Here is a 24,792-nt window from a genome sequence, read left to right on the forward strand (position 1 = left end):
AACTGCAGGTATGTTTTTGGGGAGGTAACATTATAACATGGATTAAAGCTCACAAGAATCTATTTTGCATAACATGAACCTTTGATGGTGACAAATGAATCTGCATTAAACAGCAATTTTGTGTATCCATAACACAGAGAGATTGTGTTTTAGAACTATTTTTAATTTCATCACAAACATCTCAATATACAGCAAGGTCAACAAAGCAAGTACTACACCACCAAAGGAATTAATAAGTAGAAAAACCTGTCACATGGACTTAAACTTATCTTCATATATTTACATGACATTATAGAAGAGAAAACGTTATAGAAGAGAAAATGTGCTGAGGGAGATTAAAGGCCTGAATAATGCATGGAATATTACATCTTTACAGGGCTGCATATATTGGGACTTTCTATTGGAATCTCATAAAGGCTCATTCATATTATTATTACCTATTAACCACAGGGTCTTCTTCATAAACCTGTTGTTTTACCCTTGGGCAAGACACTGCACATCATATCTGACATGACAACTAGATAATAGGACAATAGATTCTTTGAGCAGCCACAGCAAATTGAATTCAGTAAACTGGAGGGAAATACTGTCCAAAGATTAAAGGGTCCATCTCATATAAAATCACTCTTTTCACATTGTATCTTCTGCACATAAGCACAATTTCTGACCAAAAGACACTTTTCCTTGATAGTATTACACAGTCACCGTTGGAGCTGCTCTTGTTGATCTGTTCTGATTTTTTTTTTTACAAATTCTTGTAGTGGGACAGGGACCAGACCATGTAAACATTTGTACACAAGAATAGAGTCTGCAGATTTGTTTGTTTTGTTTGTTGTCCCAGCCTATTATGTTGTGTTTCTTCAAAATATTGCAGTGATGGTGGGTCTTTGGTTTTCATTTGATTTGATTTTGTTCATTTCATTTGATTTCAGAGTGCTCTTGCATGCAGGATCCTAGATACTCTGAGCGGGCTTGCATCTCCACAAACCTGGCTCTTATTTGGCCTGGGGGAGGGCCTTCACTTGCTTGTTTCCATGGAGATGTTGCTGCTTGTTGCTTTTTTATAATCTTCCACAGTATGGCATGAATATATCTCTGTGGAGAATGTTCTGAAGTATAGTTTTAACTTCCATGGAATCCTGCAGGTGATGTTCCACCTTCAGAAAGTTACATATTATATCTTTAAAGGTCAGGAAAATAATATTGAAAACCATGTTTATAGACAAAATAAAATTGTGATCGATCAATTGGTGGGTTTCAGATGACATCAGAACCTCCTATAGGCCAATAAAATTTAATGGGGGTCTGTGAAAAGAGTTATTTTGTATGAGATGGGCCCTTTAAACAATATTACTTTTAGCTTTGTATCTTCTGCACATAAACAAGCACAATTTGGGTTTTGGAACATCCATTACACAATAGTGCTGAAATCTTACTGATTTCTTGGAGACAGTCACAGACCAGGAACTATGAAAGTCTGACTATTGCTCATCCCCTCGCCCGTCCTGAGAAAGCACAGGCTCCGCCCTCCAAACGTGACGTAGGCAACGAGTGAGCCGCTCTTCCTCCGCCATCTCAGGGAGGGAGGGGGAGACAGGCGTGCACCCTGATAGTGGTAGGAATAAACTTTTATTCATCATGGAGATACAGCTCGTTCAGCCACATGTGTTGGACCCAGAATCGGACGAGGACTTTGAGGTGCACGAAGCTCAAGCGCCGCGTCCACATTAAGTGAACATTACTGATTGGTAAAGTATTAATAAACACTAGTAGATAATCTTATTATATCGTGTTCACTGCAGTGGAGAACAATGAGCTTATGCTGTCACTTTTGTTTAGGTGTTCATGTGGGAATTGTCATGCGGAGGCGGTGGAGGTGGGGTGGAGGCAGGTGCGAAGCGCATTCAGTTACATCAAACGTGTCATAGGTGTATCTGCCGCGTCATCGTTGTAGCAGCTTTAGTTCGTTGTCACGTGGGAGGGTGGCAGAAATACACTGCAATTTGTTAAAAAAAAACACAGAATCAATTTAAAAACCACTTCAGCGACAGATACAAGGCCCACACATCACTCTTAGAAGGTAGAAAGCTCTGAAAAGTTGATTTTACATGAGATGGGCCCTTTAAATATTAAAGAGCTTTAAGTTGTGTTTTAGTGTTAAAACTTAATCAAAAACAGACCTGGAATTATGTTTTGTTTCATTCACACATATTGAGTAGTCCTGCCTTATTAGTCTGTCTGCATCTCTAAAGCTCAAAATGCTCTGTCCCACCGTGTGATGTCATGTAGTGGTAGTTTTCAAGTGAACAGCTCCTTTTACCTTTAGTTCAGTAGAGATCGGCAATTCCAGGGTTGAAATCATCCAAATGATTCCAGTGAAGGTGTATGGAGTTTTAAAACACATTGGAGCACTTCCTGTATTACCACATGATGTCACAAGGTGGAACAGTGTTTTCTGTTTGAGAGAACTCAGTCTAAATGTGCAGGGTTTGTGTGTTAAACACGCGTGAATGAAACAAAATACAACTCCAGGTCTGTTTGTGACGAGGAAACTACATTATAACAGAGATCAGAAAATAGTGTCATATGAGGCCTTTAAGAGAAGTGATAAGGCAAGTTTATCTGTATAGCACAATTCGTACACAAAGTAATTCAAAGTGCTTTACAGAATAAGAAATATGTTAAAATCACAATAAAAACAAATAAAAACATAAATAATCATCATAAAATTCAAGATTAAAATTAAAAAAGAGAGAGAGACATTAATTACATAAATTGGAGAGAAGAGTGCGAAATGAAAACCTTTCAGTCATATGCACAGTGAAACAGAAATGTTTTGAGCCTGGATTTAAACAGCGTCACAGAAGAGTCTGTCTCACATGTTCAGACAGTTCCTGATTTTAGCTGCATGAACCTGAAACTCTGACTCTTTGTGTTTAGTCGTGACTCTGGGCACCAGCAGGAGGCCGGTCCCTGAGCTCCTCAGAGTGCGAGATGGTTCATATGGCACTAACATGTCAGAGTGGACTTTGGTGCTCGGCCATGAAGAGACTTGTACAAGCAGAGCTGCTTTAAAGCATTTAAATACTAATCAGTATTACTGTTGTCACAATACAAAAAAGTCAAGCTCAATTCCCATACTAAGGACTCAGAAGTTCAAAGTTCTAAAAAAAGTTTATTGTCAGTTCTTCATACGAAAAACATATAAAGAATTAAAATTGTCTTTCTCACTCCCATGCATAAAATAAATAATAACTGTAAATAGTGCAAAAGTGCAAAACAGTCTTTTTTGGGGGAGTCAAGGGGGGTCTGAGTCCAAGTGTTCTTTGGGGAGTTCTGTTCTCAGGGAGATGCAGATTCCAGCTTCCTGGCAGCCTGCTGGTTATAGAGAGGGGAGAGTTCAGCATCCTAACAGCCTGGTGGATAAAGTGCGGGAACAGAGCCCCCTGTAGCTCCTCCCAGAATTAGGAGGATTCTCCCAGTAGAAAGTGATTTTCAACATTAAATCAGAGTACTTTCTGTTTTATTCCCATGTGTGTTATATATGTGTAATCCTCAGTGGTCCAGTGGGTTCATAGTGTCCATGATCGTATATTAGTCTATGTGCTCTTATACTTGTTCTGATACAGCTCAACATCATTCAAGAAAGGTTCATTTCTGCTCTGTCAGTTCGACTTTTTTTAGTATTTATTCCCGCTCAAACATACTGTAGTTTCGATAATAGTTTTAGCATCAATTCATATCTGCTTTTCGATACTTTTCACAACACAAAAGACTATCTGTTAACATGCTCTGCCCAGATCTCACAGTCTGTCCTAACCTGACCTGAAATAGCAGATGTCATCCTAGGAATTTTCAAACTTTTTTAAATACATGCGGGAGAATTGGAATATTTGGAAATCTGGAATATAAAGTGATAAAACTAATGGAAGAATTCAGTGATTTTCAGAACATGTTGGCATTTTTATTCACTTAACCATTTAACCATTTAACCAGGAAAGCGCCAGACAGTGAGACTCCATACAGACGTCTTATTCAATTCATTTGACAGAATATGAGTTTACAGTGAATCTGACACAAAACCAGCTCCTGTTTGTTACTTAAAGGTGCACTATTATGTGACATCATATGACATCATATGCTCTGTCTGGAATGTTCCAGTGTGACTTTAAACGGCTCTACTTTACATTTACTCAATTACATGTGGTTTTATAGCTCAAAAATACCTCGAAAAACAGACATTCTGACTGTGAACGGGGTCGCCTCTCCACAGATCTGACCTGTACTTGGTCTGGGTTTGTCTGCATGAAGATAGAAAGGTTTAATGCCACACTGCGAAACATTCCAGACAAAGTAATAACATCTCCATGGAGGAGAACACCAGAAAAGTTACACAATGCACCGTTAACTGTTGTTCATAGTCAGTGGGGTATGTAACAAAGTAAAAGTAGTAAAGTACTGCATTAAACTGAAAGTACACATTTGAGGTATGTGTACTTTACTTAAGTATATTTTACAGTGGATACTTTTTACTTTTACGTCACTACATTTGACAGCAAGTATCTGTACTTTCTACTCCATTTTTGAACTGGACTGAAAAGTAAAAGTATTTTTGTTATACTGTAGTTTGAGATCTGCTGAAAAGTCCTGGGATTTTTTTCACATTTACAGTTTAAGCAAACAAAATACAATACAAATAGAAGCTGGAAACCGTTGAACAAAATTCAGCACAACCTTTATTAAAATCACTACAATTGAAGCTGTTTTAGATCTCAAAATCTGCTCATAACACGTTTACTTTACTAGATGTTTTTCATGTGATACTTTTACTTCGACCTTTTTTACTCCAGTATCTGTACTTTTACTTTAGTAACAAAATGGATTACTTCCTCCAAAACTGCACATGATGATTTAGTGTTGTCTGCTGTTTATAGATTTTTTTTGTTTGCAAAGTAAGGGAAAAATAAGTTAATCTGCAACTTAAAAAATCTAAACCTGAGTATGAGCCTTAAAAGGGCCTTAAAGCTGCATTGTGTAACTTTTCTGTTGGAGGGTCAGTAATATTGTAATGTAACAAATTAGTTTAAAATGACAGTAATAAGTAATAACGCATTAGAATTTTGAAGTAACTTGCCCAACAGTGATGACATTATAACACAGATCAGAAAATCGTGCAATATGGGCCCTTTATATTTTTATGGTGACAACAGAAAAGTTACATAGTTAACTTTTATGTTTTCGTGCTGTGACAAAAGAAAAGTCCCTGACAGCTCCATAGACACAAACACTACACTTTGTCCGATGGGGCGGCAGGACAAAGGTTCAGAGTCAAAAAAATATTGGAGCGGCTCCACTGTGGCCACAAAACTGCACCAAAACAAGCCTGAAGACTTTAGACTGGTACAAGCTGAAAAGAGCAGAGTTTGACCTTAGAAGTCAACTCTATTTTCTGTTTTTTATGGAAAAGTTGTTGGCAGTTTCTAAATTCAAAACTTCAAAATGAAACTGTGTAGAATTGCATGAACTCTTGAGCTTTGGTATACTTGCTTTGTGTTGTAGTTATTCACATTTTTTTCACAGCTGATGTCATCAACATTCGCCGGGGATTTGAAGTTAACTGTAAGCACTGCTCTGTCTGGCTTTTTTTAAATTTTTTTTATTAAAGACAGCAGAACATAACATTCAAAAAAACAAAACAAACATCAATGTTTAACAATTGAAATATTCAACATAAAAACAAAAACATAAAGCAACAACCACAACACCACAACAAATACAAAAAAGCCCCCCCATTTCCCCCAACCACCCACACCAACACAAAGTCAAAACAATATAAATGTGATAGTGCAACATAATACACCGCTAGGCTCCCGAACATTGATACACTGCGGCCAATTTATAATTGAAGTTCCTTTTGTCTCTCTTCCTTCCCTTTTTTTTTTTTTTTTTTTTTTTTTTTATTATAATTTTTTAAATGTATTAATCCCTATACTCAAACTAATATTTATTTTCACCATCATCAGTTCCCCTCATCATCTTTCACCATATGTCACAATCTCAAAAAACATAACCCTAAAGGCATTTCTTTTTATTAATTATTATTACTGTTATTATTATCACTATTATTCCTACTATTATTTCCAGTACCTTTCATCACTATTACTATTTTTATTATTATTAATTATTATTACATCCATAATACCTATTATTATCTCTACTATTAAATACAATAATTACAACAATAATATTTCATTATTATTATTATCATTATCATTGGTAGTAGCAGTAGTAGTGTCAGTAGTCCCCAATAGTAGATATATGAATATTATATAGATCCCTACTTTAAATCTTTATGACCGACATCAGTTTTATAAGATATATTAGCATATATATCACATACTGCTCTGTCTGGCTTTGTTAGACTTTAATCTGACCATTATGTCAACACAATCAGAGAATGAAACACAGATTTAGCTGGAACTAGAACAGCTGAGATGGTTTAGTGAGTTTTTAAGTCCATCACTCTCACCTTTTATGGATCACAAATGCTTATAGTGATCACTGGCTCCTGAAAATGTGCTGATCCATTTTCTATTAGTTTTTGTTGTTGTTTTTGAGTTTTCAGAAGATCTAAAAACTGTTTTTAATCATTTAGATCATTTTAGCGCTGTTAAAATGAAAACTACTGCTTCATGACATCACAAGGTGGAACAGAGCATTCTGAGCTTAGGAAATGTAGTCAGACTAAAAATAAATAAACTTAAACTTGTGAATGAAACAAAACACAACTCCAGATCTGTTTTTGATGAAGCAACAACATCTGAACATGGCTTCGAGCTCACAAGAGTCAACTTTGTGTAATATTGGACATTTAAGGATCAACAATTACACAAAAAGTGAAATATATTACACAAATTAAAAATAATACCTTATACCATTATTTAAATACAGTTATTTTTTTAAGGAAAAGCCCCTTGAGGTGAGTCACGTTTTTTTCGAGGGGCATCCTTCGCATCCGAAGAATACAACAACAAGTCACAAAATACAAACAAGCAAAACAACATATCTAACGAACAGAAACACAAAACAACAAGACAAAATACAGAGACACAGATAGACATTAAACATACACCACCATCAATATAATGGCCAAACAGATCCGTCACTAAAAGCAGTCACATTGTGTTTTAAGATGAATGAAAAGTCTTTCTTGACTCTGTGGAGTGATGATGTGGAGAACAGAGAGTTTGGTCAATTGTTCCAGTCTGATGGTGTTTGAATCTGAATGCTCTTCGTTCAGTGACTGTGGAGGTCTTGGGTACCACAAAGGAAGGATAATCAAATTGTCTAAGTGAGAACGGTGATGAAAATGAAGCAAAGTATTGTTGAAGGTAAGATGGACAGAAAAGAAAAATGCATTTAAAGATTAACTGTAACCAGTGAAAGAGCATTCTTGCATTAGGAAGAAACCAGTCCAGTGTTTCATACAGAGTACAGTGACAAGTGACATATTGACATTGCAAAATTAATCTACACAAACTGTTGAAGGAAACATACAAAGGACGTAGGTGAGAATCAGATGTATTTTGACAGATAATATCAGCATAATCAATTATAGGTAGTGATGGGCAAATGAGATGGAGCTCTGGAGCTCGTTCTTTCTGAAACAAATCACTCTGAAGCACTGCCTCGGAGTTTGTCTCGCAGCAGCCGCTCACGTGACCAAAGTGTGGAAGTGTGGGTCCCTCCCCCTACTGCTTCACTCTGCGTGTCAATCGCTTCAGTGTATCGAAGCGTTTCATTGGCTCAGCGAATGTTCCGCTCTGTGATTGGTTCAGAGTGCTTCAGAGTGTTCAGCGCACTTCTGTAGTATAAAGTATAAAGATATACAGTATAAAAGATGCACCAATATTTCTTATAAATGTTGGGTAGTGAGGAGTATTGTGTGACGTTAGTGGTGATTTTTGGCGACTTTTGGCGACTTTTGGCATTTGTTTCATTTTCGATGGCATCTACAAGTGGAAAAAAGTGATCCATGGTTTGGGATCACTTTGATCTAATTCCACCTAACAAGGTAACACCTATTTTCTTATTTACAGCTGTTATTTATGTTGCTCTTTACATATTATTTTAAATCATCATTATTATTGTTGTTGTTGGTACAGTGTCGCTCTGCACACAAGTATTGTCTTACACTAACAATACTTCATCGATGCTGAGACACCTGCGTGACAATGGTTAAATTTGTCCACTAGAGGTCAGTGTTTCTCCGAGGCCTCAGACACGTCGAACCATTTGAGACAATATTGCGACTGAGGTGTCAATGCTTCACGAGGCTCCATTCACCCATCACTAATTATAGGTAATATTAGTTGTGTAATTATTCATTTCCTTATCGGAAGAGTGAAACACTTAGCTGAACGGTATAATTGATTAATTAATTACAGTCATATTTTACTGTTTCTGTATGCGAGTTGCCTTATTATAAAATCTGTTTTTATGTGTTGTTAGGACACAGTCTTGCACTGTGCAGTCCTGCTCCGCTCACTCCCGCAAAGAATTGTAGCCTAATTTTCATTCTGTTCTCGCCGCATCTGCAATAAATCTGCACATGTCTGATCTGAAAACATCACGACACAAACACAGAACAGACTCACCTTCAGCATCAACATCCCTCTGTCAGAGAAAGAACATCTATATTCCACCGAGTCATGTCCTTTAGTAGAAGCTGGACCGCATCAGCGCACAAGAGTGATTTATTTATTTTTTCTCCGCTTAGTTTATGCAAATGAGCCATGTGGTTTTAAGTTTTGTTTCTGTGAGACTTGCGCAAAGCTGCATTAAACACATTCTAATGTTAAACGGACTAATGTGGCTCTAGAGTGGTGATGGTTTATGTGTTGTAAAGTTGAATTTATTTATGCAGATTAGTAACAGTAATAATGATGATACTTATATAAAAACATTAATGAGAGTATGAAAATAATGTAATAATGAATTCAAATGAAAATACCTCAAGTTGAAGCTTTTCTCAGCAATTTTTAGGTGAGATTAAAAAATAGATTAATTAGAATAATTATTTACAGATCATAATTAATTAATCACTTAATTTTTTTTATCACTTGACAGCACTAATGATTGACATGAATTACAATTGACTTTTTAAATGACAGAGTCGATGTGTGTTTTGAAAAATTCCACTGTAAGTTTCACAATAGTTTATTTTATTTTTCATAATAGATGCAAATGACATACTCAACTGACTTTTCCTTCAAAACAACTATTTTCAGTATTGTCCAAATGTAGTAGTTAAAGAGGACACTGCAATTATAAATAAGATATATAAGATGTATATAAAGATGTTTTATATATGAAATCCTTTGCTTAAACTGTGTGAATGCAAATGCCACAACACATCAGAGACACTTTTATGTAACAGAAAACCAAGTGAACAGTGAAGAAGAAGAGAACAGATTGAGCTTCTAAAAATAAACAAGTGGTGACAGAGAATCAATACATGGACACATATTTCTGCCAGGCGGGTTAGAAGACTAACTGACCATCGCTTTAGCTTTAAATTGTGTAAGAAAATGTAGAGATTCTTTATGTCATGAGGTGAAACAAGTGTGAACTCCTAATGAGCACAGAAAGTGTCAGGGCAAGTTCTACACGCACGAGTAAGAAGAAGAAGAAGAAGTAGAGATACATTAATGGTTGGACACTGGGTTCCTGGAAGCGAATTTGTGAATCGTAGGATGGTAGTAGACTCCAGTAGTACTCTACAAATTCTGACAAGTAAAAAAATCGCTATGCACAATACAAAGCATGTCCATGAAGAAGATGTAAAGAAGGTAGAAACAGCATCGCAAAACCAACCCACAGCCTGAACGTGAGATGATGTTTTCATGGTCAAATGAAAAAGCCAGTTGGAGGAGAATCATTCTAGCCAATCAGACGTGAGGAAGGTGATACATTCCCCTCCAGTCCTACGATTTGCAAATTCTCTTCCAGGAAAAGATTGACACTCTAGAGCATTGTTGTCAAACTTACGGCCCGGGGGCCAGATCCGGCCCTCCAAGACCATTAATCTGGCCCTCGGCTGATTTTCTACAAAAATATTTTGGTGGCCCCTCCCACCAGAGCAGCACAAATGAAGACTTGTCTCTTTCCAAACGCTCTTAAAGGACGATCGTTTTGACTGTTGACCATGACACCCTCATCAGAAAAATGTCCAACATGAGAAAAGTGGAGCCGAGTGCAGGATTTTCCAAGAAAAATTTATTTATTCCTATTTGCATACAAGTTCATTTTAAAACATTGTGTTGAAATTGTATTTTTCTTAAAGTTTCAGGTTGTTCATGATATTATAATATTTTGTAAAAGAAAGAGTTCATCAATTAAAGATTTCTGTAATAGATTTGCATTTCTCTGCACAAATATTTGAATTTATTGTTATTTTTGGAGTTTATATGACATGAGTTTTCTGATCCGACCCCTTTGGGATCAAAATAGGTTGGATACGGCCCCTGGACTAAAATGAGTTTGACACCCCTGATTTAGAGTATTGTTTCTCAAAGCCTGGGCCGCAACCCTCAGGTGGGTCACAAGAGATTTTTGGGGGTTCACCTTGTCACGATCTGCATGTAGATCTGTGATATACAGTTGTGTACAAGGATCTGTGATATTATCGTCTTTCTGGATCAGCATACTACATATTTGTGTGAACTGGGATTTTCTGTGTTCACAAAAATGAATCCAAAGCACAGAAACAGACTGAACACTGCTCCTGATCTGCTGCTGTGTCTCCTCCTGCACCCGGACTGAACATACTACAAAAACACACACAGGATCAACTATCTCTTTAGAAATGTTCAAATGTTAAGACATGTTTTGTATCATTTCTAATCTTTTTGTAATTATTTTATAGACTATTTTGTTCTGATATTTCTGGTTCAGTTGAATGTTGAAAAGAAAATGAAAAGTTCTACATTTAGTATCCAAACAGGTGATTTCTGGACCCTTTTATTGTTGCTTCATTGTTTAAACTTAAGTAATATTAATAGTTCAGAGACACGATCGCTCAGTCAACAATAAAATATCCTCATTAATGTTCAATAATGGTCAAACCCACCTTTATTTTGTGATTTATGAATAATATCTATTGACTTGGGTTTGTGCCTTTTAAAATATGGGCCCCCAGAAAAAAAGTTTGTGTAACACTGATGTAGAGAAGAAGTTATAGTAGTTTATTGATACTCTGCAGTGACGTTATGCTCGGGGTGTTCTGTCACACATTGCTCTTTTAGGAATGTTCAGCAGTTTCCATGGAGACACAATACACACATTCGCAAACACTGTCAAAAATGTTTTAAGATCGTCTGAAAAACTCCAGGAAAAATACAAACTGGATTTCAACAGCGCATTTTCAGGAGTCTGTGATCGATACGAGCGTTCATGGTCATCTTTGCGAGTTTGATTTTCAACAAAATGTGATCGTGACTGACTGAAAAACTGTTCATTAATGCTCTCGAGCTTGTAACAGCACAAATCAGTTAAAACTAGTTAGTTCTACAGATTGTGTTAAAATAAAACGAATTAAAAAAAGATTAAAGTCTAACTTGAGTAACAGAGCTTCAGACAGAGCTGTGCTTTCAACCCCAAGGAATGTTGATGACATCAGCTGCAAAGTATGAATAGTAGTATTATTTTTGTATTTGTTTTTATTTATTAAAAGGACAGTGCATATTAAAAAAGAAGATAATGTAAGAGACAAACATGAACTTAAATAAATATGCAGGATTGTAGCCAAAGCTCATTTTCATCCTTAGGCGACATTTATATGATGACGGTCTGGACAGAAGACGCAAAAGTGGCATCACGTCTTGACTTTTTGTTCCACATTTAGACGAGCATTGTCGAGAGGAAATCTGTGTGCACACGGTGACGCAAAAGTGTGTGGAATTCGATTGGGTATGCATAGTGTTGGGAAAGTGACTTTTAAAATGTATTCCCCTACAGATTACAGATTACAGACCCCAAAATGTAGTTTGTAACGTAATCCATTAAAATGAGTAATGTAATCTGAATACTTTGGATTACTTGATATTGTCATGCTTTTTAAAATTACATGAATGTAGCAAACACATCCTGATAGAGAAATAATTTTTATATGAGATCATTGCTGCCTTCAATTATGTCCACCCTACTGTTAAGTGTCATATTGTTTAGACCTGGTTTAGTCCTGGTTTTAGACCTGGTTTAGTCCTGGTTTTAGACCTGGTTTTAGACCTGTTTTAGTCCTAGTTTAGTCTTAGATTAGTCCTGGTTTAGTCCTGCTTTTAGTCCTGGTTTAGTCCTGGTTTTAGACCTGGTTTAATCCTGGTTTAGTCTTGGTTTAGTCCTGGTTTAGTCCTGGTTTTAGACTTGGTTTAGTCCTGGTTTTAGTCCTGGTTTAGTCCTGGTTTAGTCCTGGTTTTAGTCCTGGTTTAGTCCTGCTTTTAGTCCTGGTTTAGTCCTGGTTTTAGACCTGGTTTAATCCTGGTTTAGTCTCAGTTTAGTCCTGGTTTAGTCCTGGTTTTAGACTTGGTTTAGTCCTGGTTTAGTCCTGGTTTTACCTGGTTTAGTCCTGGTTTTAGTCCTGGTTTTAGTCCTGGTTTAGTCCTGGTTTTAGTCCTGGTTTAGTCCTGGTTTTAGACCTGGTTTAATCCTGGTTTAGTCTTGGTTTAGTCCTGGTTTAGTCCTGGTTTTAGACTTGGTTTAGTCCTGGTTTTAGTCCTGGTTTAGTCCTGGTTTAGTCCTGGTTTAGCCCAAAATGTGAAAACCGCCCTGTAATCCATTTATTTCAACAAAGTAACTGTAATCCAATTACCACTCATAGAAACAGTAACTGCAACTGAATACAGTTACTCATAATTTGTACTCTGATTACGTAATCCCGGTACAAGTAATCTGTTACTCCCCAACACTGGGTATGCATGTCAGGTGGTGCTGTGATACACAATCACACAACACATGTATGTGACATAAACATGTACGCGACGTGAGCAGATCTGACCAGAGTTTTGCGTCTTGGGCAGTGTAGACGGAAACACTACGGCGGAACGTATTCCACTTTTCCACTCTGGAGGATGGTTTCAGATTTTTGTCTTTTTCAGCCCCAAAAATTCTGTCACCGTCTAAACAAAAGGCACTTCTGATCAAATATTTTGTCATTTTTACGCTTGTGTAAACAGGCCCTTAGTTCCTCGCTGGATCAAGACCACAAAACTCACACACTTTATAAAACATGACAAAAGTCTACAATACCTGCTCCCACATACAACTCAAACATGTATCGTATTTTCTACACTATAGGACACGCTCATAAGCCTCCAACCCCATCAAAAAACGACTGCGCGCCCCACAATCCAGAGCGCCCTATACACAGATCCACTCAGGTGTCCCAGCACAACTTCAGCAAACTGCAAAGCCGCACCACCCGCAGTGCATGCAAACAAACAGTTTATCGCCGTGTGATAAAATAAGTTATGATGCTAAATGAACATTAGTGAGGGGGATATGTCCATATGCGTAAATGATTAGAAAAAACGAGAAGAAACATTTCAAACTTCAGTAGCCGGACATCCACTCATACCTGATTGATACACCTATCCCCGCCCCCGAGAGAGTCTGAAATCTGCTGAAATCCTCCAAGACACTGACATGATCTAGACAGGAAGAGACTCTTTCTGCAGGAGACATGAGCAGTAGAATGTGGGGAGAGATGGGGGTGATGCTCCGAGGAAGATTCTGTTTGATTGTGTTTTGAACAGTTATTTTGCACTTCATACACACACCCTCCTCGTGCAAAACACATGAAGAAATGCAGATGATGAAGCTTTTAAGTTAAAGGCGACTGATGTGGCTGTGGAAGAAGGAAACAGCTGCTGCACGTGAGCTCGACGTCAGTGAGACGTTGGTTACGGCAGTGTGACGAACTGACTCAATGCAAAAAGACGACAAAAGCTTTCAGAGACGCCCTGAACTTGAAAACGTTCTTGAAGACGTGGACACCTGCGGCTTATATTCAGATGTGGACTATTATGTACAATTTAAAAATGTTGTTCAAATTTAGTTAGCGTATATTGAGGTGCGCTCAATAGTCCGGCAAATACGGTATTCCATTGGTAGATACATTTCCTCGTCAAGTTGAAACTACTCAACGTCAGATGTTCTTAACTGAAGTCATTTTAACTTAACTAGACATTGCTTTTCACTGACTCCATTGCTTATGATAGTGTAGAACAGGAGTCTCCAACCTGTACCACGGGAGCTTCCATTTGCTCTAAACCCCCTTCCAAGCAACTCGCCAAGGGATTTTAGAATTATTCTATTGTGCTGAATAACAAAAATGTGGTTAATTCCATGCCTGTTACCATTGTAAATGTATCATTTTGAAGCCCAACTGAGTGCACTAATAAATGGACAATGGTTTATGTTTTATTGGCGTCTAACTGCACCCAAAGGCTCACCCTCTTTCTTCAAATCATCTCAATTTCTTGCAGCTGCTAAAATGAGTAGCTCTTTCGCATTTTTGTTTTGTAAAGGAGCTCACCGGAGGAAAAAGGTTGGAGACTCATTATTTTGGTCTTAAAATGTTCATATTAACCCGCTCTACATGTTTTTATTTTCGCTTTGTTGTCCTTAAATAAATTCCTATTCCTAATATGGACCTGGCTCCAAATTGGCTCCTATAGCTGCAAGCCTCAGTGAGCTTCATTTGACTGGAGCTGAACACTGTGGGTGCCGTCACACTCTCTTAGTCCACTTCTTTACACAGTCTGTGTATGATATTTAAATACAGTTGAATTGGAAATGAGTTTGCAACTAACAAGCAGAAACTTTAGCTCATTTGCGGCGCGATCCTCTTAACTCCTCAACAAGTTTGTGATCAATGCCGAGCCGATGGTCCATGCTAAGCTAATCTGCTCTGTGACATTTCAGTGCAGTGGTTTAATGATCCCAGACTTCCTCCCTCAGAGCTCCCTCCCAGCTGCTGTGTGGAGAGAAGTGTCCTCGGGCTTTCTCTGAGCGCTTTTTCTCCCCTTCATTACACAGTTTATGTTAAAGCTCCACTCAGGCACTTTTAGAACATGAGGCGTCACTGTCTATTGGACCAGAGTCTCACATAATCCACTCAGATTTGTCACACACTGAACTGCAAAAAAAAAAAAAAAAAAAGTGTGTGAAAAAAGTCAATTTTTTTTATATCATTGAATGTATTGATTTCATGACAAGTTGGTCACTGCTGTAAAATTGAAACTGAGCATCCTATATTACGCAAAATGGACTCTTGTGCAAGGGTGGAAAATAACAAAGTACATTTACTCACATTACTGTAACTGTAACTGAGTAGTTTTTATGAGTAATTTATAATTTTTTAAGTTGTTTTTAAAATGGGACAAAATGTACTCAAGTAAAAGTAAAATGATCTCAGTATTTAACTTTATTACATTGGAAACCACCCTGAGTAAATCAGAATGAGAGAGACAAAAAATTAAATGTGAAAAAAAACAATCTACCCTAAATGAAAGTAAATTGCATGAGCTCACACATGCATTTTCACTCTAGAATGTACAGTCATTGTACAGAAGTGTTGGTCTGTCTTGGATCAACTTGTATGATGTTGGTGTCGAGCCACAGGTAGAGGTTGACATGGACGATATACAAGCATCAAGAATCTCGGACTTCCGGTCATTGCACAATTCATACTGGGAAGGATTTTCCAAAAAAGTGAGCATCAAACCTCCATGTTTGTTTTCCCAGTGGGATGTGTCTATTGTCAAAGTCGATCTTTTCAAGTCTTTTAAACCATATCACTTTTGTTTCTGGTTCTGATATTGTCATATTTTAGTTTTGGGATTTGGACATCTTAATTGTGTGGTTGTTGGATCCTAACAGCAGAAAACGGCTCGAGAAATTGGTTTGCGAACTCCATAGATGCAAAAGGGAATCAGATGTGTGTGACTGCAAACCTCTGTTTAAACTATTTCCCTTCCCAACGGAATTGAAAAATAGTGAAAGGTGAAGGCGATGGGCAGTATTGGTCCACGGGAAGGACTAAAAAGGTCATCTTTGTCTGCCTAAATCGTCCTGAGTTTGCAGCGAACATTTGGTATGTGGAGCCATCAAAGCAAAACCGTGATCCCTCACTCAGTCTTGGTTACGAATTTAAAAAGTCAACGCCAAAACAAGAGGCACCAACTGTTCACCAAGAAACACCTTCCACTGCAAAGAGACCAAGACTTAATGTTGCTGTGAAACTACAAGAACAAGAAAGTGCAGCTCAGTCTGTTTGTCTTCTGTACCTCTTGATTAACAAACGGGATCCCAGTTTGATGGTGCTCCACACAAAATGTTTGCTGCAAACTCGAGATGATTTAGGCAGTCAAAGGTTTTCTTTTTGGTCCTTCCCGTGGATCAATCCTGCCCATCGCCTTCACCTTTCACTATTTTTCAATTCCGTTGGGAAGATAAACAGTTTAAACAGAGGTTTGCAGTCACACACATCTGATTCACTTTTGCATTTATGAAGTTCGCAAACCAATTTCTCGAGCCGTTTTCCGCTGTTAGGATCCAACAACCACACAATTAACGATGTCCGAATCCCAAAACTAAAATATGACAATATCAGAACCAGAAACAAAAGTGATATGGTTTCAAAAGACTTGAAAAGATTGGCTTTGCCAATAGATGCGTCCCACCCTAAAATCAAACATGACGGTTTGATGCTCACTTTTTCAGAAAATCTTTCCCAGTATGGATTGCGCAATGACCGGAAGTCTGAGATTTTTGATGCGTGTATTCAAAAAGAAGGTGCATTAAGTAATTCTCAAGTGGAAAGTGAAGGAAACCCTTGTCCAAACCTTGAGCAACTATTCTCTATTCACAAAATAGAGAATAACATTATAATGCAAGTGTTAAAATAGTAAGTGTAAGCTCAGTTGTCTTTAAAATGTATAAAGTTTGTACTGAACAAAGTTTATATCTCCTAAAAGTTGATTAAAACAACTTTTGCTGGATTAACTAAGTAAGTTTTGCTCAAATGACATTTTAACTGAAGTACTTTTTTACTTTTACTCCAGTAGATTTTTAAATGGTTACTTTTACTAGAGTAGGAATTAAGCAAAGTAACGATACATTTACTTAATTACAATTTCTCTGTACTTTTTTCACCTCTGCACTTATGAACTTTTAACTATCTTATAAAGTTTCTTCATCAAAAACAGACCTGAAGTTGTGTTTTTTATCATTCACATGTTTGAGTAATTCTTTATTATTAGTCTGTGTGCAGCTCCAAACCTCAAAATGCTCTGTTCCACCTTGTGATGTCATGAAGTGGTAATTTTCAAGTTAACAATTACCATTTACATTTAGTTCTCTAGAGATTGTCAATTCCCACACTGAAATTATCCAAATGATTCTGAAAAGTGAAAGTGTATGGAGTTGAAAATGGAGTGGAGTGCTTTTTTTTATCACCACATGACATCACAAGGTGGACCAGAGTGTTTTCAGTCTGAGAGAAAAACACAGCCAAAGTGTGCAGCGTTTGGGAGTACGTAAAAGTTTATCTAGTAAAGCATCTGACCTGCAGGAGGCGCTAGAGTTAAAATCTTCTTGCGTTTTACCAAAAAATTACCTGCTCTATATGATGCCTTCAAAGACCCTGGGAAATTGAAAACATGGGCCACTAAAACATTGACATTCTAAATTCAAGGGAAAAAAAGAAAAGAAAAAAACTAACTTACTAACTAACTTACATGGTTTTCATTGTCGTAATCATATTCATTATTATTTTTTGTCAGAAATTGTATTGCTAAGTATTTAATTTTCCTACTTTCACTGAACGCATCATTAGAGGATTGATTTAAGACATCTGCCATTTGCTGATAAAAAATAAATCGAACAAACGAGGCAAGGCAAACTGCAACTGTAGTCTGAAATTCTTGAAATGTTAATGATAAGTTGGAAAAAGAAAGTCATAAATTAATTAAAAAGTTCCCACTGAAAAGTACGAACAAATCAATATCAATAAGGGAAGTCCTGAACTCGTGAAAAGTTGTTACATAGTGGTACAGTGAAAGGTTAATGACGTCCCCTGAACAGCACATGGATCATTTGGGGCTGACTTGTATCTCTATTGATTTCTTACTGTATATTTTATTAGAATCTGCTGGGGTTAGATTAAGTTCTTATTAAAGGTCCTATATTACGCAAAATTGACTCTCGTGAGCTTTAAGTAAATTCAGAAATGCTGTTAGCTCTTCAAAAACAGACCTGGAGTTGTGTTTTCTGTCTGAGAGAAGAACTCGGGCTTTGTGTGAAGCAAAACACAACTCCACGTACAGTATGTTTGTGATGAGAAAACTACTTTATAACAGAAATCAGAAAATATCGTCACCTGGAAATTAGAAACAGAAATTGCAGCACCTCATAGTATTCATTTTTTGAAGGTCCTTTTACCTTTAGTTCAGAGGAGATTGGATGATTCAAATGATTCAAGTGAAGGTGTGTGGAATTTAAAAACACAGTGGAGCTCATCCTGTATTACCACCACATTTGGGCAAGTTACTTCAAAACTGTAAAACAATATTACTGTGTTTAAAATGGAAGGCGTTACGTGACTATTACAGCACTTTAAGTTACTCTCACCACTCTCAGAATAAGTGTGAAGAGGCTGAACTTTTGTGCCGTGTGTGGACTGAACCAGGACTAAACCAGGGCTGAACCAAGATTAAACCAGGACTAAAACCAAATAAAACCAGGTCTAAACCAGGTCTAAACCAGGACTAAAACCAGGACTAAACCAGGGCTGAACCAGGATTAAACCAGGACTAAACCAGGACTAAACCAGGACTAAAACCAGGACTAAACTAGGACTAAATCAGGACTAGACCAGGACTAAACTAGGACTAAAACCAGGACTAAACCAGGACTAAATCAGGACTAAAACCAGGTCTAAACCAGGACTAAACCAGAACTAAAACCAGGTCTAACCTAGGACTAAACTAGGACTAAACCAGGACTAAAACCAGGTCTAAACCAGGACTAAAACCAGGACTAAACCAGGACTAAATCAGGACTAAAATCAGGACTAAACCAGGTCTAAACCAGGACTAAACCAGGACTAAATCCAGGACTAAACCAGGACTAAAACCAGGATTTAAACGGACTAAAACGAGGACTAAACCAGGACTAAACTAGGACTAAAACCAAGTCTAAACCAGGACTAAACCAAGACTAAACTAGGACTAAACTACTACAAACTACATTTTGGGGTATGTAATCTGTAATCTGTAGGGGAATACAGTGTCTGCGCTGTAGCGGCTGATTTGAGTTCTGACCATGTTTATGTGAAGATAGAAAAACACCTCTAGGTCTCTCAAATGTAATCGTTGTTTACAGTTTTCATTACAGCAGCATATTACTGATCCTACCCAAGGGTTAAATAGACAAGTACGCAGATTACAAATGTTAAAAAAAACACAAACGCTCGCCTTCATCATGGACACAATGAGGCTGAAGGACCCTTAGACCCCAAGACAAGAGGGTGTAATGGGCTGGACAGTAACGACGCATGATAAGGCTGCGTCTCGAAAAGCTTTTACCGGGCACTTACTGATGGTAATTCTATAATGCATTTCTATTGGCGGAATGTTCAGCTGTTTCTATGGCGACACATGAGCACAGGTTCATAAACACAGACGAAAAAGTTAAGTCTGAAAACTCAACAACTCAACAAAATGGATTTAAACAGCACATTTTCAAGGGTCTGTGATCGATACGAGCGTTCATGGTCCTGTTTAGGAGTTTGATTTTTAACAAAAATGTGAGTTTAAAAGCACAAATTAGTTCATATGTTATAATTAGAACCAAATCAGTTTTTTTTTCTGGTCAGATTGTGTGAAAATAAGAGCTCAGATTAAAGGGACAGTCTGGAATTTTGGACAAAGGATGTCATTTCCTAGTGAGCCAGAGTGTTGGAGACGTGTGGAGACACTTTTTGAAATATTCCATCCAGTCCTTGTATTTGCGGAGGTCACTGGTGCTAGACTAGTGCATGTCAATGGTCATAATTGTATAAAAACTGACAATTTATGATACATCAGTAAACTTACTGATTTTAATTATTTCATCACAGGAATTCAATTAATCATGACGATATTTTATATATTTTACTTAATTTATTTACAGAAATAGGACTTCTAACTTTTAAAATAAACAAAGAATTTCTTGTACAAGTCATTGTTAAATGCACATTTGTGCTTCAGCATGTTACAGACTGACCGACTGTTTGTGTTTGCTCGCTCCTTCTGAGTCACAGAGAACTATGAGAGACGTAATGGCCCCAATGAACGGTAATGAAAACCCAGATATTTCCAGGACAGGACGCAAAAAATGGACACGTTTGGTCACCCTACATTAGAATCCAGATCAAACGTTGGTGTAATATCGTCCTTTTAAATCTGCTCTTTATCAACACAGCAAACTCTATATCGAACACTTACTGTATTTGGAAACTGTGTCTCAGATGACATGGCCCTGACTTGTGGGGTGCCTCAGGGGTCAATCCTGGGCCCCCTGTTGTTCAATCTCTACATGCTGCCATTAGGCCAGTTAATAAGCAGCAATAACGTGTCGTACCACAATTATGCAGACGACACTCAGATCTACGTCTCTCTGGCAGCAGGAGACTATGGACCAGTGGAGTCACTTGGTCACTGCATCCAACAGATCAGTGTGTGGATGCAAAACAACTTTCTCCAGCTAAACTCTGACAAGACTGAAGTCATAGTGTTTGGTCCACAGAAACAAAGGGACAGTGTCAGCAGTCACCTCCAGTATCTCTCTCTAATACCTTCAAATCAGGCAAGAAATCTAGGGGTAATAATGGACTCAGACTTGAACTTTAACAGTCACATAAAATCAATAACATCTGCAGCCTTTTACCATCTAAAAAACATAGCAAAAATCAAAGGTTTACTGTCTAAATCAGACTTGGAGAAACTTATCCATGCATTTGTCTCCAGTAGGTTAGATACTGTAATGTTCTGCTCACTGGTCTCTCCAAACGAGCTGTGAGACAGCTGCAGAACATCCAGAATGCTGCAGCTCGGGTCCTTACTCGAACTAGGAAGTACGAGCACATAAGTCCTGTGCTCAGGTCTCTGCACTGGCTCCTGTGCCTCAGAGAATAGACTTTAAAGCAGCTCTGCTTGTGTACAAGTCTCTCCATGGCCGAGCACCAAAGTACATCTGTGACATGTTAGTGTCATATGAACCATCTCGCACTCTGAGGAGCTCAGGGACCGGCCTCCTGCTGGTGCCCAGAGTCAGAACTAAACAAGGGGAGTCAGCGTTTCAGGTTCATGCAGCTAAAACCTGGAACAGTCTGAACATGTGAGACAGACTCTTCTGTGACGCTGTTTAAATCCAGACTCAAAACATTTCTGTTTAACTGTGCATATAACTGAAAGGTTTTCATTCCGCACTCTTCTCTCCAATTTATGTCTCTCTTTTTTTAATTTTAATCTTCATGATTATTTATGTTTTGATTTGTTTTTATTATGATTTTAATGTATTTCTTATTCTGTAAAGCACTTTGAATTACTTTGTGTACGAATTGTGCTATACAAATAAACTTGCCTTGCCTTGCCTTGCCTATTTCTTTTGTGTGCACAGAGGAGAAGATCAGCTGGAGGAACGTGAAGCTGATGTGCGTGGGGATCTGGCTGTACGCGCTCTTGTGGGCAGTGCTCCCTCTCCTGGGCTGGGGGCGCTATGGTCCCGAGCCCTTTGGCCTGTCTTGCTCTCTGGCCTGGGGGGACATGAGGGAGGAGGGCTTCTCTTTCGTCATCTCCATGTTCGTGTTCAACCTTCTCCTCCCCACCGTCATCATCGTGGGCTGCTACTTCGGGATCTCCATCAAACTCTACGTCACCTACAAGAAAGCAGGACTCAGCTACAACCGTATGCCCAATATTATCAAGCTACACCGCAGACTGCTCATAGTAAGTCACTCGGTATCACCTGGTTGGTTAATCCGCCTGTCAATCACTCCCTCTGAAATCAGGGAGACAGGACGCGGCTCCAGATCCACTCGTCTTTATAAAGTTCAAAGCGTGTGGTTGTGTCTGGTCAGGTAAATAATCTTACATCTTTGCATTTATCATAGGTGACGTGTTAATGAATATGATCGTTGCCTTCTTTTAATTAAAAACTGTGTTGATTAGATACAGGATACAGGATATTACACTTTGGGCAAATCTGCGTTAACATGTTTTGTCACCTTGACCACATATTTGTCTTCTACACAGGACAGGAGTGAGCAAATCTGACTTTTAACTATGATGGTGTATGGTTTTGTATCCATAAAACGGGGGTGGGCAATTCTTTTGTCCATGGGGCCACATGAGAAACAAAAAATATTGTGAACTCAATTCTGCATAATAATTTTTCTTTATAAAAAGCAGTAAATCACGTTGTTTTGACGAGTTTATGTGAGGACTAAGCAATGAAAAGTGAGGTTGCCTTACAAAAAATTTAATAAAAAACACCTCTAAAATAAAAACTGGGACTACAATGAGGCTAAAGCAGGATTAAAGCAGGATTAAAACAGGACTAAACTAGATTTAAACAGGATTAAAACAGGACTAAAGCAGGACTAAACTTGGACTAAAACAGGACTAAAACGGGACTAAAATGGGACTAAAGCAGGACTAAAGCAGGATTAAAGCAGGACTAAACAAGATTTAAACACGACTAAAATGGGACTATCAACAGGACTAAAGAAGGACTAAAACAGGACTAAAGGAGGACTAAAGAAGGACTAAAACAGGACTAAAGGAGGACTAAAGAAGGACTAAAACAGGACTAAAGGAGGACTAAAGAAGGACTAAAACAGGACTAAAGGAGGACTAAAGCAGGACTAAAACAGGACTAAATAAGACATAAACAGGACTAAAGCAGGACTAAAACAGGACTAAAGGAGGACTAAAGCAGGACTAAAACAGGACTAAATAAGACTTAAACAGGACTAAAACGGGACTAAAACGGGACTAAAACAGGACTAAAGCAGGACTAAAACAGCATTGAAACAGGACAAAAGTAGGACTAAAGCAGGATTAAAACAGGACTAAAACAGGATTAAAACAGGATTAACACAGGACAAAAGTAGGACTAAATTAGGACTAAAGCAGGATTAAAACAGGAAAAAAACAGGACCAAAGCAAGACTCAAAACAGAACTAATAGGACAGTACAGACATAACGACTTGCAACCGGGCAGGGTAGGGTGGGGTGGGGTAGGGGAGCTGAGTCGACTCAGCGTAGGTAAGCAGCCACGTGGCGCTGGATACAACCTACGTGCCCACCATGCTGGGTGGGACAAAGCTGCGAACTGTGGAAAAGCGCCCGCCCCCGTGAAGTGCCAAGACAAGAACACTGAAAAACTGTTGCCTCTGTCTCTGTAACTGCTGCTGTAAGCCTCGTCATTTTGGTCTTAAAATGTTCATATGTCCGCTCTACATGATCCTGGTGTTTTAAATTTACTCCTGTAACTTCCACCCCCATAAATTTTATTTGACTGGACCTAAACGCTACAGGTGACGCTTCTTCCGCTTCCACTTAGTCCCTTTAACTCACCTCCATGTCTGTTCTGTTTGCAGATCGCGGTCCTCATCAGCGCCGGCTTCATCTGCTGCTGGACTCCGTACGGACTGGTCAGCCTGTGGTCCATCTTCAGAGGCAGTCGCTCCATCCCCCCCGAGATCAGCCTTCTGCCCTGCATGTTCGCCAAATCCTCCACCGTCTACAACCCTCTCATCTACTACTTCTTCAGCCGGAGCTTCAAATCCGAGGTGAACAAACTGCGCTTTTCGTGGCACGGTCGCGAACTCTGCCACATGAGAAACTCCATTGACGATAACTCGATTTACGTGCTGGGGGAGGACGGGAAATCCAGAGCGCCGAGGCCCACTTTAAAGGAGTCAACAGAGACGATGATGGCGACCACGGTGGGCTGAAGAACAACTCAAGGACTAGAGAACTGTCTGAGCGGAAATCAAAACATAAGTGAAATATAAACCAGCACTGTGAATGATCTAGAGGGGCACTACAACTTAAAGAGGAGGTATTATGCGTTCATCTGGCATTTATTATTTTATATTTTGGTAATTTAAAGATCCTACATTACACAAAATTGACATATGACACATTTAAATCAGGTTAGAATGTTGTTACCTTCTCAAAAACAAACCTGGAGTTGTGTTTAGTTTCATTCAATCATGTTCAGGGTTCCCACTTTTTCACTGACAAAATTTCAAGAACTTTTCCATGACTTTTCCATGAGCTAAAGTGAATTTTCCATGACTTTACGGCACCTGCATGTGTAGAATTGATCAAACTTTTAGGGCTAAATATGAAACCCTTTTTATATGGTTTGGGATTATAGTTTTTGAACATTCAAAATCCTGTCAGTGCATTTATTGTAGTCTTTTTTAAACAAAAGACGCAGACGGTTCACAAATAATCAGAATAGCCTCATGAGAACTTAACAGAACGCTGGAGTTGCGGGAAAGATATGCTTAAATTTCATGACTTTTCCAGAACTTTCATTAAATTTCCATGACCATGAGAACCCTGCATGTTTGAGTAACCCTTTATTATGAATCTGTCTATATCTCCAAAGCTCAAAATGCTCTTTTCCACCTCGTGATGTCATGAAGTGGTAATTTTCAGCTTCCTTTTGCCTTTA

The 24,792-nt window shown here is 38.3% G+C and overlaps 1 protein-coding gene across 1 annotated transcript in view; it reads left to right on the forward strand.

Moving 5' to 3' along the window:
- Positions 1–24,061, forward strand: part of opn8b (opsin 8, group member b) — a 110,754-nt gene extending 86,693 nt beyond the window's left edge. The window contains exons 3-4 of the mRNA XM_020918492.2: positions 21,721–22,049; positions 23,705–24,061. Of these exons, the coding sequence (XP_020774151.2) occupies positions 21,721–22,049; positions 23,705–24,061 (686 nt within the window). The remainder of the gene's footprint in view (positions 1–21,720; positions 22,050–23,704) is intronic.
- Positions 24,062–24,792: the final 731 nt, after the last annotated feature.

This window comes from Boleophthalmus pectinirostris, unplaced genomic scaffold (assembly GCF_026225935.1).
Source record: "Boleophthalmus pectinirostris isolate CB_2022bp ecotype Guang Dong unplaced genomic scaffold, ASM2622593v1 HiC_scaffold_13, whole genome shotgun sequence".
NCBI classification, from domain to species: Eukaryota; Metazoa; Chordata; class Actinopteri; order Gobiiformes; family Gobiidae; genus Boleophthalmus; species Boleophthalmus pectinirostris.